The sequence below is a fragment of the Medicago truncatula genome, chromosome 3, assembly GCF_003473485.1.
Source record: "Medicago truncatula cultivar Jemalong A17 chromosome 3, MtrunA17r5.0-ANR, whole genome shotgun sequence".
Lineage (NCBI taxonomy): Eukaryota > Viridiplantae > Streptophyta > Magnoliopsida > Fabales > Fabaceae > Medicago > Medicago truncatula.
The window spans coordinates 49,082,128-49,100,634 of NC_053044.1; the positions used below are offsets into that span (position 1 = coordinate 49,082,128).

Sequence of the window (18,507 nt, forward strand, 5' to 3'; positions counted from 1 at the left end):
ATTGAGTCAATCATTAAAACTTTTTTTTAAGGAAACAAAAATTGTATCAAATAAAAACGAAAAAGTATAAAAATCGAGGGGACATCAAACTTAACTTAGTTACTCTGCATAAAATGGGGTAATGAACAACAATAGGCAATACATGTGACGAAACCGCACAAATGGACTCTTCTAGGGCTATTCGCGGTTTGGTTTGATTCGGTTTTAAGGTTAAAAGTCATCCGAACCGCAAGATAAATAAGTATGCAATTTGGTTTGATTTGGTTGACTTTTAAAATAAACTCCGAACCAAATCAAACCAATACGGTTTGGATTAGATTGATTGGTGCGGTTTTATAGACAATTTTTTTTTTGTTTCCAACATTAAAATCAAATTAAAAAGGTAAAACATAACATATTTTCAGCAATATTTTAAATTTCATACAACATTACAATTTTATTTTCATCCAACAATGTTTTCAACTATGTAGATCAAACTTAAATACGGACAAAAAGCAATCCTTTTTGTAAGAAATACAAAAGACTAAAATATTTATCATTCTTTAAAAATTCAAGTAGTACATAAATAGATTTTTGAAAGAAAAAACAAAGAAGAAACTTAACAAAATAAAAAATATGTCATTTTATTAAAGTTTCCGTTGAAATTCTATGAGTATTGGTCCAAGTGATATATATTTAATTAGTGTTTTTCTTATATTGTGGTTTGGTTGGTAAAATAAAAACTGCAAATCGAACCAAACCATGCGGTTGAGTAAAAATTGATCCGAATACATCGAACTAAATACGATGTTTTGCGGTTTCAGTTTGAATTGATTCAGTTTACAGTTTTTCTATTGAATCTGTTCGGTTTTAAACACCGTGAGACTCTTGACTCTTCTATTGTAAAATCCAATTTTTTTGTTCATAAATACTTTCTTTTAATTTAATTTTTAAGATCTATTATACCAAATACGTATTAATTACATTAAATTAAATTTAATCATATCACATTCATCCGTATTCAATAGTCCACTGATATTGATGGAAATTTTATTATTTTTTTGATGTGATGGAAATTATCCAAGTATTAGAACGTTTCGTACCTAAAAAAAAAGTATTAGAACGTTTCGTGTCACTTAACAATAATTTTGTCAAAAAATATCACCTAATAATAATAATAATCCATATATTTAAATTATTTTATGAGTTTAATGACGGTAGGTTGACGGTTCAAAACAATTATGTAAATACAACCAATCAAAAACATTAATTCATATGACGATTCTAAATATTTTAATTTATTGTGTGTACAAAATTATTTGGACCGTCAACCTACAATTTTAACTCTTATTTTATTTACAATTTTATTATTCTTTATTTAATTAAATAAATAAATATAATATAATTTAGATTTGAATCAAGTCAAATTTTCATTAGATAATCAAAACATCATAATTTTAATTTTGAATTTGAATCTAAGTCAATTTGTTAGGATAACCAAGAAATTGTTAGGGTGAAATTTGTTTCCATTTTTCTCGGAAACCCCTTCAAATTCACGAAATCAAATCAAAATTTAAATGGCAAGTAAATCTAGTCCCTAGTTTTTCTCCCATAATAATGAATAAAAATAACAAAAAATCGTTTAGTTTTAATGGTAAAAAATAATATTGTTGAGAATGACCGGTGGAGCGGTGTTGACCCGGAAAAACCCTTTTCCTTCTCCCAACTTCTCGCTAATCTTATACTATAAATACTCATTCCCTTTCTTCTTCATTATTTCACAGTTTTCCCATTTTCTTTCTTCTAAGTTTCTTTCTTCTAAGAAAAAAGAAATAAGAAAACTCAGAATCAATTCATCAACAATGTCTTCCAACGTTGCTTTCTTCTTCGTTTTCGCTTTACTCGCCACCACCGCTTTTGGTGAAGCACCTTCCACCTCACCCACCGCCGCACCAAAAGCTTCACACGCTGCGCCTGCACCTAAAGCCACCGCCACTCCACCTTCTTCCACTACCACACCACCAAAATCATCCGCCACATCACCAACATCCTCACCAGCTCCCAAGGTTTCATCTCCACCTTCTCCAACACCAACCTCCGCTGAAGCTCCCGTTGAATCTCCCACCGAGTCTCCACCCGCTCCCGTTTCTCCCACCGTCTCTCCAGCGACCTCTCCCGTTGCTTCTGGACCTGCTGTCAGCGATGCTCCTGCTGAGGCTCCCGCTGGTTCTAGCGCCGCCGCTTCATTCAGAGTCTCCTTCGTTGGCGGATCTGTCGCCGCTTTCGTCGCTGCTGCTTTACTGATGTAGATCTGGAGTATGACGTGGCGTTTCGGTAGTTAGGGTTTTATTATATTATTATATTATATATGATTATCATATGAAACTTTGTTAATTTATTTAATTTTTAATATATTCTGATTGTTATTATTATGGATGATTAAGATCTTATTGATACGAATTGCTCGGAGATCCTCTGTTTTCTCATTATCATTAGTATTAGGGCTTAGGGTTTCTTTTCATTGACTCTTGAGATTTATTATCACTTATTATTTTTATTATAATTATTGCTATTATTTCTGCCTTCTCCTTTATTTAATTCTGTTTATGATTTTCCCTTGTATTTAGTTTTGTAAATTTGTTACTAATTTTTGTTGATTAGTTTTAGATTCGAGTTTATTTCGGTCAAGTTTATCCAGTATCTATCTGATAATTATGGATAATTTGTTTGTTTGCGATTAGATTTGGGGAATTAATCAGCGATTGAATTCATGGAAGAACCAAAATTTTGTCGTTTTTAGGTCGAAGCATGTGTCAGTTAATAAGTGTATTTGGAGTATTGTATTTTTTAATTTATGACTTAAATTAAATTAATGATTAATTTTGGCTTTTTCTAAAAAATAAAGAAATGGATAGGGGTGCATGTACTGTTTGTGTTTTGTTCAAATTGTGCGAGGAAAAAGTGGATTTGGCTTTAACAGGTGTCGCACTTCAACACATGTTTGTGGTCCTTCCATGTCACCAACGCATGTGCTTAGCGACACATACTAGGAAGGAAGACATTATCCGCGTGTCTACTTTTTTGCTGCACAAAGCTTCAATATAAAACGTTTCTTATTCTCGAAGGTTTTTATAAGTATGTTTTTGTTTTGTTTGTGCAACACGTACGTTGCACTGTAACTAGAAAAGCAAACAATAAAATGCTCACGTTTAAATTGATAATGCCGGTCTTTGCGTTATTTTTTTGGGAAGGGGGTCTTTAGTGGTTGTGGTTTCACATTCATCTAAGTGATAACATTCCATGTTTCACTAAGTTGAGGGTTTGTCTGTTTCATGTAATGTGAGTGTCTTTAACAAAATAAAGATGTGCATGTGTCATTTAAACCTAACTGAGAGGTGAGTGCGAATGCACTTGAATCTTCTGTTCTACTTTTATTATTAGCCAAGACTCTTAAACAAGCACGCCGATAGTAAAATAAGTCAGTAACAGGTGAAGTTATTCAGTATTAGATTAATGATTTCTGATATGTAAACACCCCCATGTGGAGGTAACACTCTTCTACCACCCTTACTTGTCAATTATAATAATAAAAAATTCTACCTAATACATGACATGTAATTTCAAAAAGAAAAAAAGAAAAAGAATGAAATGTTCTCTCTCTTCTCATTGATAGTCGTGTGTCTCTCTCTCTCCTATCCCTGTTCCTTTTTATTTCCCTTCGTCGGCGAGAAGATTTCCACCACCATTTATGTTGACGTCGTCGTCTACTGAGTGGTTTTCCAGTATGCTGATCTCCTCCAACATGTTGTCTTCGTCGTCGTTGTCGCGCTCTCTCACCATCGTTGTCCTTAAATGAATCTTTCCATTTACTCTCAATCGGTGTTGCTTCACCATTGAAGGTGAGTAATTTCTATTTCTTGTTTTTACCTCTTCCAATATCTGGTCTGATTGATTGTTTACATCTAGGGTTATTTGAGTTTTATTTCCATCTTGTGTTGGGTGAAAATGCAGTTATGGTAGCAGCTTCAAGTTGAAGCAAAACTGCACAAATTTTGATTATTTGTGTTTTTGTGTGTTCAATTATAGGTAGATCTTCTTTGATTACAATCACATATGGGTTTGATGGGTCAATTCAATGTTTATGGGACTGATGATCCATCAACTCAATGTTTATGTAAAGTGGATATAAAACCTCAGAGTTAGTCTTAAAGTCAATATATCATTCCCCATATATATATATATATAGACAAATTTTATAGTACACTCAAATATTTGAGTGTACCGATACATCAAATTGTTAAATTATTAATTAAATGAGTTGTTTTTTTGAAGAAATCTATCATTTACAATTATAAAAATTAAATCTTATTTACCAAAAGCGTCGACGAAATAAAATTTAATTTTTTTGAATTTTTATTACTCATAATTAAGATTATTGGTTATTTTTTATGAGTAATGTTAAAAATTTAATATGATTCTTATAAACAATGAAATTATGTTTTTCTTCTTATGAAATGATGTTTTCTAAAGGATAACCTTGACAAATAGCTCTTTACTTCCTAAAATAATAATTTATGAAGCAAGGAGTACCGGTACACCCCAATTTGTAAGGTGTACCGCAGAAGTTCCCATATATATATATATATATATAGAGAGAGAGCATGATACGGCGCGAGTGTGGTGTCGTTTGGAGTGAAGGCGGCTACATGGTTGGCTGGAAATTGGAACTGAGAGACAGAGAGCGGAGAAGAAATTAAACTGATAAATGAAAGTGAGAGAGAGAGGGTGTGTAAGGTTTAATATGTATTTTGTTTTTTAAATGAAAAATAATTTAATTTCCACCAGGCAAAAGATGCCACATCAGCAGGTGTAGTAAAGGGTGTACAAAACAAAGTGGTCGATCTATCATTTCTCAGATTAATTGTTTGACCATTGTTAAACATTGAAGTTTTAAAAAAATACAGTAATATAAATCTAAAGTCAGTGACAATTGTTTTTCTCATGTAGGTTTTAATGATCCCTAATTTAAAAATGGACTACTGCAAGTTAAGTATGTTCTCTGGATCTATACTTCAAAAAAATTCTAAATAACTTCACAACTGTGTCCATGGATCTAACAGGATCTACTCAATTCACTTACGTTAGGACTTTGCTTTCCCCTGACCTCTTCTTCATTAGAAAAGGAAAAATTTCTCGGTAACCAATAAATCATTCAATATATTAAGCCACAAAAGAAACATGATAACAATGCAAAGATTTCCTAGAATACTAGTTTATTACAACAACAACCTGCATATCGATAAAACAAGAAATCAAATTAATAGATATAACTGATTTAGATATTTTACCAAAGATTTAATAGGTTAAATAAATGATTTTATGATTTTTTTATTTTCTATCACCCAATTCACTTATGCTAGGACTTTATCAACATGAGAAAAATCTCCATAACCAATAATCATTCAATATATTAGATTACTACAGAATTATTGATCCGTGCATACATAAACACAACACGCACACGACACATAGTTTAAAAATGAAAACAATTAATAGTAGCTACAAGAACCTTTATAAATCTGAATGGATCGAAAAACAAGAAATAATAATTTGACTGCTAACGAAAATGAAAAGATAATAATTTGAAAAATGAAAAGAAAACCATGCAAGCACCGCCTCTGTACTACATACATACCATCAGAAGGATGTTGCAATAGAAGCACTACCAGCCTCAACCTTAACAGCAAGACGCATGCCACTTGAACAATCTCCAAAAGTAGCAGATATGAAATAATGAGTTCCTGCAGTCTTAAGAGCTATGGTTGTCTCACCACTATTGTCTGAACTAATTGGATTTCCAGTGGTGCAGGAGATGTAGTCACTTGCTGCAACTTCATCCACAGTGTGTATAGCCCCATAGAGAAACACTGTCATATTAATAATATTAATGTAAGAAATTGATAATTTTATATCTTTGTTCTCATCTCATTATGGAGAGAAAAAGCAAGCATTGAGTTGTGTTTGAAATGAAATATATAGAAAGGATTCTAGTTCCCACTTACCAAGGCTATCACCGACTACAAAGGTTTTTTCACTCGTCCATTTGCTATATTCAACACCGATTTGCCAGCCCAAAGAATCTCCCACAGTGTAGAAGGTTGCAAGGGTTGGCAGTGCCATGTTGATTGCTAAAAAGAAGCACAAAACCATAGCAATATTAGAGAATGCCATTTGATGAGATAGCGAGGGGATCAATGAAGGGAAACAAAACAGACTACTAAGGAAACCATGAGATTGTAATACGAGTTTGCTTTTTATATTATTGCAAGCAAGGTTAACCCCCATTTTTCCATCTATTCTTTAAATATCACGTTGGACATACTTTAATAGGAACTATAAAAAAATGTAATGTCAACTGAGAATGCGTAAAGAAATTAAATATATCTTGTTTGTGTTCACATGGGTGATTGTCAAGCTAACAAGGTTAAATATCAACTTTTAATTTTAATTTTTTTTAAGTGGGTATCATGCCCACATTATTGTAATTGAAATTGAGTTACTCCAGCTTCCTTCCTTCAATGTTCACGATGTTATTAAATTGGATTGCATCAAGATCCTCAGCTTTAATCTATAGATTTTTTCTAATAAAGTAATGAAATCAAAGGTAGTGTATGATAGTTCTAAATATTCTATATGAATATATACATACTTTGTACATTGCTATCTATGTTAATTTCATGGGAACTTCTACGGTACACTCATAAATTAAAGTGTACCGGTACCTCTGCTTTCTAAATTTATACATTAACAATCAATTCTATGAAATAAATAGTTATTTGTCAGCATTTATATCTCAGAAAATATCATTTCATAAGATAAACACATCATTCATTGTTTATAAGAATCATAGTAATTTTTTTTTACATATTATCGTATAAAATAATCAAAGTTCTCTATTATGAGCGATAAAAATTCAAAAAAATCAATTTTAATTCGTTGATGCTTTTGGTGAATACGATTTTAATCATTATAATTATAAATGATAAAAAATAATATTTTTCTTCAAAAAATAACTTATTTAACTATAAATTTAAGGGTTTGGTATACCGGTACACTCAAATATGTTGGGTGTACGGTAGAATTTGCCGGCAAATTCTAGGGTACACCCAACAATTTGAGTGTATTGGTACACCGAATTTTTAAATTAATAGTTAAATGAGTTATTTTTTGTAGGAAAAAATATTTTCTATCACCTATAATCATAATAACTAAATCTTATTTACCAAAATCGTCAACACAATAAAATTTGATTTTTCTGAATTCCTATTACTCATAATATAGAATTTTGATTATTTTTTACGATAAAATGTAGAAAAATTTAGTATGATTTTTCTAAAAAATGAAATGATGTTTTTTCTTATAAAATGATATTTTCTAAAATATATATGTCAACAAATACCTATTTTCTTTCATAAAAAATGATAGTTAATTTATAAAAATTATAAGCGAGTGTACCAGTATATTTTAATTTACGAGTGTACCGTAGAAGTTCCCTTATATAGTAAGAACAAAAGAGAAAAATAATCATGTTATATTAACAAACTAACTAACTAGCTTTTCTTATATGCGAATATTCGTTTCAAGCTTTTTGGTAAGTTATGTTGAAATTTTCAGTAAGTTTCTCAAATGATAACATCCAACAAATTGGTGATTTGAAGATCTTCCTCGAAAAGTGCCTCTACTGCCGGTATAAGAATTCATAGACCAAATATAGGTGGACTCCAAGATAAGCATTCTTGAAGTCATTGAAAAATAGTTATGCTGGGAAGTTCTCGGCGTTCAAGAATTCCAAATTACCTAAAGAAACTTGAATAAGATGTTTTTCAAGTTAGCTAGAAGAAACTTGACATGTTGGACCATATATAGGAGTTAGTTTCTTTCTTTTTCTATAAACAGTAGACTCGCACTTCATGCAAAAAAGTTCATTTTCCTTATGTAAATTAGCCTACAAGATTACACATCCGTCCTCCTAAGATAAACATTTTACCAAGAACATTGTATATAACTCGGTTTTACTTGTAGCAATACCATTTTCTTTGACTTTTGTTCTTGTTATTTTTCTGTATATTTACTCCTCTCACCAAAGGAACAAAAATTATTTTCTAAATGAGAAAAATTGCAATCACCCCGCTCCTTAAATATGTTTGAATAATGTATAATTTTTAAATGAAGATTTAATATCCTTGTTAGAGATTTTTTTTTTGAACATGTCAAACTGAAGACGCAGTATGTATAAGTCATTAAATAAACTTACAACGCCATCAATGAAGAATAACATAATCAATTCTTCAAATATTAACAATATCCAAACTTACAAGAGGGTGGATATTTCAGTGATGAATATCAAACACCCTTAGTTTTGATCATTCCCATGATAAATTTTGTACCATGTCAATAGTAGGGCTTTGAGATGTTCTCCATCTGATAAAAACAAGATTATTTTTGAGTTTCCAAATAGAACAAATACATTGTCAACCATATAACATGAATGCCCTTCTTCACTTGTTTACCACGAGAAGTCAAACCTATAAACCGAATAACACGAGTCCAACTATTATTATGCACTAGATCCCCAATCCGTGTTGTCGCACGGGTCATATATAGTGTGCAATAAAAGAAAGCCGAATATAACATACTCCCTCTGTCCCAAATTGTATGACGTTTTGACCATTTCGCACGTATTAAGAAATGTAAATAATATTGTGTGGGGTTTTTTCCTTAAAGGTAATTTTGGCAAGCTAGGGTGTGCAATGGGGTAGTCAAGACTACTTAACATAAACTTTATGCATTCCGAATCATTAGAAAATTATTTTGCAATGAAATGAAGCATTCAAATCATGACTCAATAAAGAATAATCAGGAAGAGTGCAAAACACTGATATTCAAAAAAAAAAATTGGATTAACCTTGTTAGCTGCTAGTGTTCAAAATTTGATCTTCATCTCATAAAGGGTTGGATCTGGGCTGGACAAAGGCAGCTTTTGAAGGGTTGGATCTGGTTTTTCTGTTTCTGTTTCCACAGGGTTTCTTCTGTACTGCTTTGCTGTTTTTTTTTTCCTGTTATTTTGGGGTTTAGCAGCAGCATATCAGCAGCGTTTTCCTGCTGTTACAGCAGCTGTTGTGTGGTTCTGTTACCTTGTATGCTTTGTTCGATTACCCGTTTAGCACGGCTTGTACCGGGTGTGTTCTAATAATATATGCTGATTAAAAAAAAAACTAAAAACACAAATTATCTCTGCATTTCAGCAGTAAGTTAAACTTCCCAACACAATGATTTAAGCTGTAAGATCTCAAAGAATGACCTTCGCTTACCCTTACCAATCATCTTGAGAACCAAGTAAGCACAATATTTGAAATTAAAATATCTTCAAGTATTTGGAATTAAAATAAGTGAACAGATTATAGTTTACACCTTAGATGATAAACTCATAGTTCCAATCAGTTATCTGGATCAATCTTACAAACCTATTATTTCAAAAGATAATTCATAAGAACGTATATCTAAAAAATGTTACATAGATAAAGAAAATAAAATCAAGGTCCCTATTTTATCTCTTCTCAATCTCTCATGCCAGTGTTGTAAGTTGAATTCAAAAGCTATAGTTCCCCACACCATATGCTAAAACTGATGCCAGAAATAACAACAACAAAAATCCAAGAGTAAAATGTCTGCAGCGCTTGTACAAAGATGATGATAATTTAAACACACAATCCCACGCCCTTCAATACACATAAACGCCTGCCACACAGTAGAAAAAAAAAGAGCCAAACTTCTACTTGGTATTGAAACATGAATTAATCCCAACATCATGTCTTCTTCTTTCTTAGCTTCTACCAAACTGAGAAATTATGAGACACCTAAATTCTACATACAGCCACCACTATCAAAACTAACCACTTGCATGATACTCTTTGCAAATAACCACAAACATTGATAGCAGAAAAACCAACACAAATTGAAGGAGCCTAGACCAGAATAAAACGAACACATCCAAAGTGAGCAGTATTGGTACAGTTCCACCCCTCCAATAAAGATTGCAGTTTCCAACTATAAAAAATAGAAGGAAATAATTAATCAACGAAACTGATAAAATAAAATAACATAACAACAAACACAGTGGCATCTAGTAAGCCGTCTTTGACTACATAGATGTCTTATTAAACAACATTTGATTCTAAAACTCCAGTTTCCCACAAACAGTAAAAACTCCAACAAAGTCAAAAAATTCAGAAATGAAAATTGAATCAAATAAATTGAATAGATGGTTCTCACAACACCTTCAGTAGCATCCATAGCAATGGTTCTCACAACACCTTCACCCAAATGCTGAGTCAGTTCCAACACCAATCTCGAAGAATAATCTAGAACTTTAAGAGCAGTCAACGACGGCACCAATAACTTGACAAACATGACTGATCGCTCCCTTTCCTGTAAACTCATCGGTGATTTTACCACCTTCGGAAACCTCCTTCTTCACCGGAGGCGTAGACAGAGCTGGTGCAATGGCGGTCAAATGACAGGAATAATGCATGTAAATATATAAATAAGCAAGTAAATATAATAATTAGTGAAATTATAATAATGCATGTAACACTTCCACAAAATGGACCAAAATATGAATAAAACTAAAACTTGCACTGTAATTATATGATGAAATTTTCCTGCCTTGAAGAGCCTGCAGCAATGTCTTGTATTCCGTTGCAATTGAATTCAAAGGTTTTTTAAGATCACTGCGTCTGATGCTCTGGCAGATCAATTGCAGGCAATGGAAACTCACAGAACTCACAGGTGACAATCCTCTGGGGGCAACTTTCACATTCGTGGATATATAAAATATTGCAATCCATTGTTTCACTGCACAATGAATAGGCAACCTTCACAATTCACATTTTCTTTTGAAAAGCAGAATTCGTGAAAACTAATTGTCATATTTACATTCTAAACGATCAAATTTTCAAGATATATTGATTTTTTTCAAAAACTCAAAAGGCGGAAATAATAAAAAAAAAAGTGATTCGTACCAGTTTATCAAAGAGAAAAGGTTTGAAATAGCGTTTACAGACTTGGAGAAATCTCTTTTTTCACCCATACCAATTTTTTAGCAAATCAAATCGTTCAGTTGCTGTAAATTTCATAGTGAATGATAATGATACCATAGTTGCGTCACCTCAACGGTTGACGATCGTTACCGAAGATCGTTGCCTCAAGGCTTGACTCAGCCGATTCAAACCGTTCGATATGAAGGAACGTTCTGATTAATTGTGGAAACTCGAATCGATTGAAAAGAGAAAGGATGAAGAAGATGAAGGTTAACATTTTGGTTTGAATTTAACCGTACACTGTTTGTTTTTGGTTATTCTGTGGCGAATATGAAGAAAGGATGAAACTGAAAGCAAAACAAAAAATGAGGAGGAAAATGGATGAGTTCGTGATTCTTTTGTCTGAGGGGAGGGAAGGGTAGGGTTCAGTGTTGGAAACATAAGAAGTTGAAAATGTGAGAAGGAGGATTTTGGAAACATAAACACAACCCTAATAGCAGGTTCACTGCACTATGTGTTGGAATAGAAAAGAGGCTTTGGAAATAACAAATTGCAATTATGACGGGAGTTGTAGATATCACGTTGCATTGTGTTGGAACATATGGATTGTGTGGAGATCAACACAGATTCATCTAACGGTCAGAACTATTTGGAGCCAAAACCATTAGGATTAGGGTTGACACAATTTGTTAACATTGTTATTGATATTAGAGATAAATAAGATAAGATAAGATTGCACAATTGAAATCCAAACCACCCATTGTGCATGCATCTAAACTTTACCGAACCTTGGACAATACAAAAATAAATGTGTAGTTTCATCAAACCAGCAACTAAACATGAATAAATAGTTGTCTAAATGAGAGAAATCTATTTATACTATGTTGTTTTTCGCCAGTAATCTATCTTAAATCAATCGCTATGCAAATAAAGATAAAAGACATATATGGAAAAATCATCGAAGTTGTTATCCGATCTAATCATGTAATAGGATTCTTAGACTGAGTAGCCTCCTCCCGAATTAGTTGCTATAAACTGAAAAGTCTACTAAACTTCTCTAAAATCAACTACCAAGGTCCATTTGCAATACCAAAAACACCTCTTATCTTTGTTGCCCCAAACACATATACAATCATTTGCCACCCCATATTTATTTCTAGAATTTAAACCACAACTCCTCCCTCTCATCTTTCATATCCTCGGACACCACTTATCTAACAAAATAAGGTTAAATGCTTTAAGATTTGGAATCACCCAATCCCTCCTTTTGTTTTGGAAAACAAACTGTATCCCACTTAATCCAATGAATTTTGTGGCCATCCCCAACACCACCCAATTAAAAAGATTTAAATACTGACTAGATTTTAGAAATGGAACATGAAGGAGTTTGAAGAAAGAGGGTATAGTGGCGAACGGATTATGTTTATTTCTTCTGTAAAAAAAAATAATAGGATTTCTAAATTCTTCAAACGACGAGAAATTACACTTATCCACCTCTCTTTAGTTCTGTTTAAATAACACCAAAATATTCATTTAACGACACATTTATCTCTATATTTATAGAATGTGAGCGTCTTTTACAAAATAGAAATTTAAATGTCGTTTCATTTATACATAGGTGGGTGCAAATGCCCTTAATCTTCTATTAAACTTTCAACTAAAACTCGTTGACAAAACATACCGATGGTAAATAAGTTAGTCAATAATATAAAAATGAATTGATTAACAATATAGTACTATTATCATAAAAATCATGGTGGAACCAAAGCTATACATTAAATATTGTAAAAATCATTGTCAAAAAACTTTAAAATATAATAATTGTTAGAAATCCTATGTCAAATAGATAAAAAATGTTTGATGTGATACTTAAACTACGAGACTTTCCCATCTAATGGATTAGTCTTTTAGATTCAACTCTCCTCATAGACTTAAAATCCTATCAAATAGTCGACCGTTGTTCAACCAAAATATTGTATGTGAACTTTACGACCATGGATAAACACATCTTTCTTTTCAAAATAAAGAATATGGTGGAGATTTACCTTATATGTTTTCAAGAAGACACATAAATAAGCTTAAAATGACGTGACTCATTTTTTTTTTAAGACTTGGCTCAATGCTTAGTGTTGGTCAAATTTCAGTCACAATATTTCCTTCATGCTAAAGTAGTCAAAAAATTTGAGAATAAATGAATTTTAATCCAAGAACTACAGTACCACTAGACTAGACTACTAGTAACTATGAACCTGGTTATACTCTTCAGTTCCCTTAAGTTGAAGATCAAACTATGTGTGACAAAGTTTTTATACTAACAGAAAATTATAAATAACTTTCCATTATTTCTTTAATTTCATCAGCAGTGCAATCTTTGTAAATTTATTTTGTGGAAACCTATTTATAAATTAATGCATTGTAAGCAAGAAGAATTTACAAAGTGAATTCAGGTATTTTAAATTTTCGTTATATATAAAAAAGTATTTAGTTATTTTCATTCATTAACTAAAAGTATTTCGTTATCTATCGGGTTAAATATTATGACTTTACCCTGATCTCAAAATAAGAAGATCCTACATAGATTGAACCAAAGAAGTAAAAAAAAAAAAAAAGACTCAGTAACCAATGATCATTCAGTATATTAAGCACAAAAAAAAAAAACAGAAAAACATTGCAAGATTTCCTAGATTGATGATTAATACTACAACCTCCATAAGTCTGAATAGATCATACAAGAATTTAAATTAAATTAATAGATAATGACACGGAAGAGGAAAATAAACGAAGCACCGCCTCTCATAAAATTATCTCATCACACTAATATATGATGGATCAAGATCCAGGAAACAGTGAAAAAGAAAGCAACAGTTGGTGAGATGGTAGTAGCTGAAGATGCACTTTGTATGGTAGGAGTAGTGGTGGTGGTTGTTGCGGCAGGGGTGCGATCGGAAGGTGAACCTTTCCCTGATGGTAATGGTGTTGCAGAAGGAGCAGCAGAAGAAGGCTTAACCTTAACAAAGAGTTTCATGCCAAATGTGCAATGTCCAGGAATAGCACATATGAAGTAATGTGTTCCCGCTTCTTTGAGGGGAATGGTTGTGGCACCGCTACTGTCTGTACTAATTGAATTTCCAGTTGTGCATGATTTATAGTCACTTTCTTTAACTTCATCCACTGTGTGCCCAGCTACATAGTTGAACACTGTCATAATAAAGTTATATACATTAGTTTATAAATTGTGATTGCAATTTAAAATTAAACAAAAAATTGAAATTGATAAAAGTTGGATTAATTATTATACTTACCGAGACTGTCACCAACTGCAAAGGTTTTGTCACTAGTCCATGTGTTATAATCAGGACCAACTGTCCAACCTAAACCATCTCCAACAATGTGGTTTGTTGCCAGAGTCGGCAATGGCATAGTGATAGCTAAAAAGAAGCATAAAACCAAAGCATTAGAGAAAGCCATTTTAATCAAGGAAGCTACGAGGATCTTATTTGAGAATTGAGATAATGGTTTAGCTTTATGTAATTGCAAGCAAGAATGGGATTGGGAGTTGTTAATATATGGTACGTAGAAAGAGAGAGGAGAGATTTTTGAATTGGGGAAATCTAAAGTGAGAGTTCATTAGACTTCTCTATATATAGGGAAACTATGAAACAAATTAACTTTGATTCTCTATCTGTTTTTTTTCGTAACAAAGTAATTGATATTCTCTCTAACAAACTTCTTTTATTTTTTTCACACATTTTATATCTTTTCCATAATAAACAATTTATTTATTAATAATTTTATCTTTTTCCCATAACAAACAATTTATTTAATAATAGTTTTTCCTATATATAAAAGAAAACGACATCTTTCAGCTCTTTTGGACTAACTTTTTCTTTCTAAAAATGCCCTCAATTTTCAACACAAATAACACATGTAATAAATAGATAAAAATAAATTTAAATATTAAAAAAATGTAACAAACACGATATGAATATATATATATAATATGTTTTTTTTCCTTTATCATTTAAAAAATGTAATAAACTAGATGAATATATTTATATTTAGTTTTTCATTATCCCAATTATACCCTTAAACAACTTTTTCTATAATAAAGATTGTCGTTGGTGTCATTAAAAAATAATAATTTAGATTATATTTTATTGTTATATTGTTGGTGTCATTGAAATAGATAATCATGGATAGTTTGGTTTGTTATAACTTGAAAGCAACAAACATCTATTTTTTTTAGTTTTAATCAAAATCAAAATTTCATAAAAAAGAACACTCTTCAGAACTTTTAAACGTTAGTGAAATAAAAAGAGCAGAAGGATGGGTCCGTGAATGCCCGACTTTTCGCTAGTAATAATAATATAATATAGTTTTTTTTTAGCTTTCCCTCAAAAATAAAAATTTCCAACAAACTCTTTTTTTTTTCTTCACATTATATATCTCCCCCGTAACAAACAATTTATTTAATAATTGTGAAGTCAAATAAAAAATTTCAACTTCCCTTTATTTTTTTTCCAACTTCACATTAATCAATATGAGTCTTCCATTTTTTTTTTTTTTAACGGTGTCTTTAATTTTTTTTCAATCAAAATTGTTCTAATTTGCACCTGATGTTGTTGAAAATGTTACATTCTTGTTTATAAAATTTGACCCATTATTATATGTAACAAATTTTTGTTTAAAAAAACAACTTTGAATTTTCAAAATACATATAATTAATTAGTTTTGTTGAAAATGAGTATTTATGAATAATTGAGAAAGAATATAATTGATAAATTATACCCTTAAATGATCAAAACCACGGTTAAATAGGAACATAAAATAAAATATAAGACACATAAAAAGAAATTGAGAGTATCGTTTAACCCAAGTCAAAATCCAACCGACACATGTGGGTAACCTAAAGAGACGTCCTTGAATGTCTCTCTCATCATATATAAACACAACTAATGTGTGTTCTATATCTAATGTGCAACTTTTACTCTTTTTATTCACTTTACATTATACTAGTTTTATCAAATAAAGGACTCAAATGTTTATTCTTCCAACTTCCAATTTCAACTCTAGTGTTTCAACAAATGGCCATAGAAAGATGGTTATCTCTGTTCTTTTCAAATTTCATTATGAGATACTAGTGTTCAGACGGACACTTAGTACATGTATGTATGCTCTTTTTATTGCGTTAACGCGTGTAAATTATGAACAACGTTTTTTTATGAAATTAGTTAGATTTTGATTAAAATTATACTATAGATATTTGTTATTTCAAATTGGTGACATCCACCCTTTATTTGAGTATGCTCCTTGGCTAGGTAATAATCCCTTTGTCATCATGTGGATTATGTAGATATTCTGGACACCCATATTAGAATTAAAGATGGCTAGGTAAAAAAAAAATTCTTCATTTTGTGTGTTTGCCACCAATCTATTCCTACCTTATCTATGCTTCACAAGAGAAACATGTCCTAATCTGTTTGTTGTTCCAGGTGTTTGTTTTATGAGGAAACTATTTTTCACTGTCTCAGAGATTGCTCAACTTCTAAAAAAGTATCGCATGGTCTTAAATTCATGGACATCAACTTCTTATCAAATCAGAATCTCCAAGATTGAATTCGAACTAACTCCACTGACCTTTCTATGTGTTTGTTCTTAGTCGGGCTTTGCTGGAATTGGAGAGCTCGTAATATTTTTTGTGTGGGAAAGGAAATGATCTTTTTGTTTCGAGTCCTAGCAGAAACAAGAAAACTTGCCTCTGTTATGGAAGTTTGTTTTTGAAATAGTAATATTTCGCGAATTGACATTAGATGGGTGTCTTGGCATCCAACAAGAGAGAATTGCTTTGTTCCAAACGTGGATGGAAGTTGCCTTGGCGACTGTAGAGTTGGAGCTAGTGATTTAATTAGAAGATGCGATGGTAATTAGGTAACTGGGTTAACAGCTTTCTTGATATTGTACATAATACTTATGCGGAACTGATGGCATTGTTTCTTGGTCTGAAGCTTGTTAATAATATCGGTTGCAATCAAGTTTGTTCCTATTAAGAATCGAAAACTATTAATGATATTGTTACTAAGCCAGTTAACAAGTACCATTGTTATGCTTTTGTCATTGCTTATGTTCAGGAGTTACTAAGAATGGATTGGGAGATGTAGTTATGTCACTCTTTCAAAGAAGGGAATGCTAGTGCAAATTTTTTGGCTAAATATGTTGCTGCCAACTATGACAAGTTCAAGATTTGGGACTCCCCACCAGAAGACTTGAATTCTTTTATTTTAAGTGACTCTTGAGGGTTCTTCGGGACTAAACTTCTTTTTTCTTTTCTATCTCTTTTTTTAAGCATATGTACTAAAAAAAATTGTACCACCAGCTTATCTTTTTAAATCAGACCAACAATATAACAAATATAATTTAAAATTTATCTTTTTCAATGACACCAGCAATATAACATTAGTATAGAAAAATTTAATCCCTCCGTTCCTTTTTAAGTGTCTTTTTAGAGTGAAATTTTCGTTCCTATTTAACTGTCTTTTTGGTATTTTAAAGGTACGATTTGTCAATTATACCCTTTGTCAATTACTTTTTTCTTTTTCAATAAAACTAATTAATGCTATCTATTTGAAAAACTAAAGTTTGTTTGTTTTTTTAAACAAAGTTTGTTTCCTGTTATCTGCAAATTTAAACAAAATTTTGTTCCAAACAATGGTTCCAAGAAGAGTTAAAATTTTATAAATAAGACGAGTAGCGATTGTTAAAAATTTCAAGCGTGACTCTAGGCATTGGTTGAAGCCATAGTCGAAGCCTTGACTTTAACCAAAGGAGTTGGAAGAAAGTTAATTTTTTCTTAACTTTTGATTAATGTGAAGTTGGAATAATTTTAATATTGATTTAAAATAATTAAAAAGATGCGCACAATATTTAGAAAATTGACAATTGTTTATTACGAAAGATAGAGTGCGCAAAAAAATAGGAATTTGTTGGAGAAAAAGATAATAAGTGACAATTGTTTGTTATGAGAGAAAGATAACATATTAAATTTATTGGAAAGATAAAGTGTGTGCAAAAAATATGAATTTATTGACGGATTAAAATGAGGGTATAATAGGAAGAAAATGTGCAAGAATACACATCGCTATTTTTATGTTAATTTTCTAAAAAAACACTTAAAAATGAACGGAGAGAGTACTTAAGAGTATAATTGAAATAATAAATAATCTAACTCAAAATCACCTATTTTCTTTATACATTGTTATTGGTCTGTCGTTAGCTTAGCTCAGTTGGTAGGGACATTGTATAAAATATGCAGGGGGCGGGGTTCGAACCCCGGACACCTCACTTCTTCATATTTAATATGCTTGAGCTCCAACCACTAGGCTACTTAACAAAAAAAAAAAATATTGTTGCTATTGTATTGAGGTTGTTCCTG

General features: G+C 31.5%; 3 protein-coding genes and 1 long non-coding RNA gene across 4 annotated transcripts; 1 reads left to right on the plus strand and 3 right to left on the minus strand.

Moving 5' to 3' along the window:
* Positions 1–1,841: 1,841 nt before the first annotated feature.
* On the plus strand, positions 1,842–2,288 carry LOC11435150 (classical arabinogalactan protein 4). Its single transcript, XM_003602792.3, has one exon. It carries the CDS (start codon positions 1,842–1,844, stop codon positions 2,286–2,288), a length of 447 nt encoding a protein of 148 aa, XP_003602840.1.
* Positions 2,289–5,412: 3,124 nt separating this feature from the next.
* On the minus strand, positions 5,413–6,275 carry LOC11421302 (blue copper protein). Its single transcript, XM_003602794.4, has 2 exons — positions 6,042–6,275; positions 5,413–5,906 (listed from the first exon to the last, which is right to left on the minus strand). Exons 1-2 carry the CDS (start codon positions 6,208–6,210, stop codon positions 5,677–5,679), a joined length of 399 nt encoding a protein of 132 aa, XP_003602842.1. The 5' UTR covers positions 6,211–6,275; the 3' UTR covers positions 5,413–5,676.
* Positions 6,276–9,419: 3,144 nt separating this feature from the next.
* On the minus strand, positions 9,420–11,669 carry LOC11419968 (uncharacterized). Its single transcript, XR_003010263.2, has 3 exons — positions 11,061–11,669; positions 10,317–10,893; positions 9,420–10,086 (listed from the first exon to the last, which is right to left on the minus strand). It is a non-coding gene; the product is annotated as an uncharacterized lncRNA (long non-coding RNA).
* A 2,087-nt stretch (positions 11,670–13,756) lies between these two features.
* LOC11419969 (blue copper protein) lies at positions 13,757–14,668 on the minus strand. Its single transcript, XM_003602797.3, has 2 exons — positions 14,381–14,668; positions 13,757–14,276 (listed from the first exon to the last, which is right to left on the minus strand). The coding sequence occupies exons 1-2, from the start codon at positions 14,544–14,546 to the stop codon at positions 13,888–13,890; spliced, it is 555 nt and encodes a 184-aa protein (XP_003602845.1). The 5' UTR covers positions 14,547–14,668; the 3' UTR covers positions 13,757–13,887.
* Between the last annotated feature and the right edge of the window lie 3,839 nt (positions 14,669–18,507).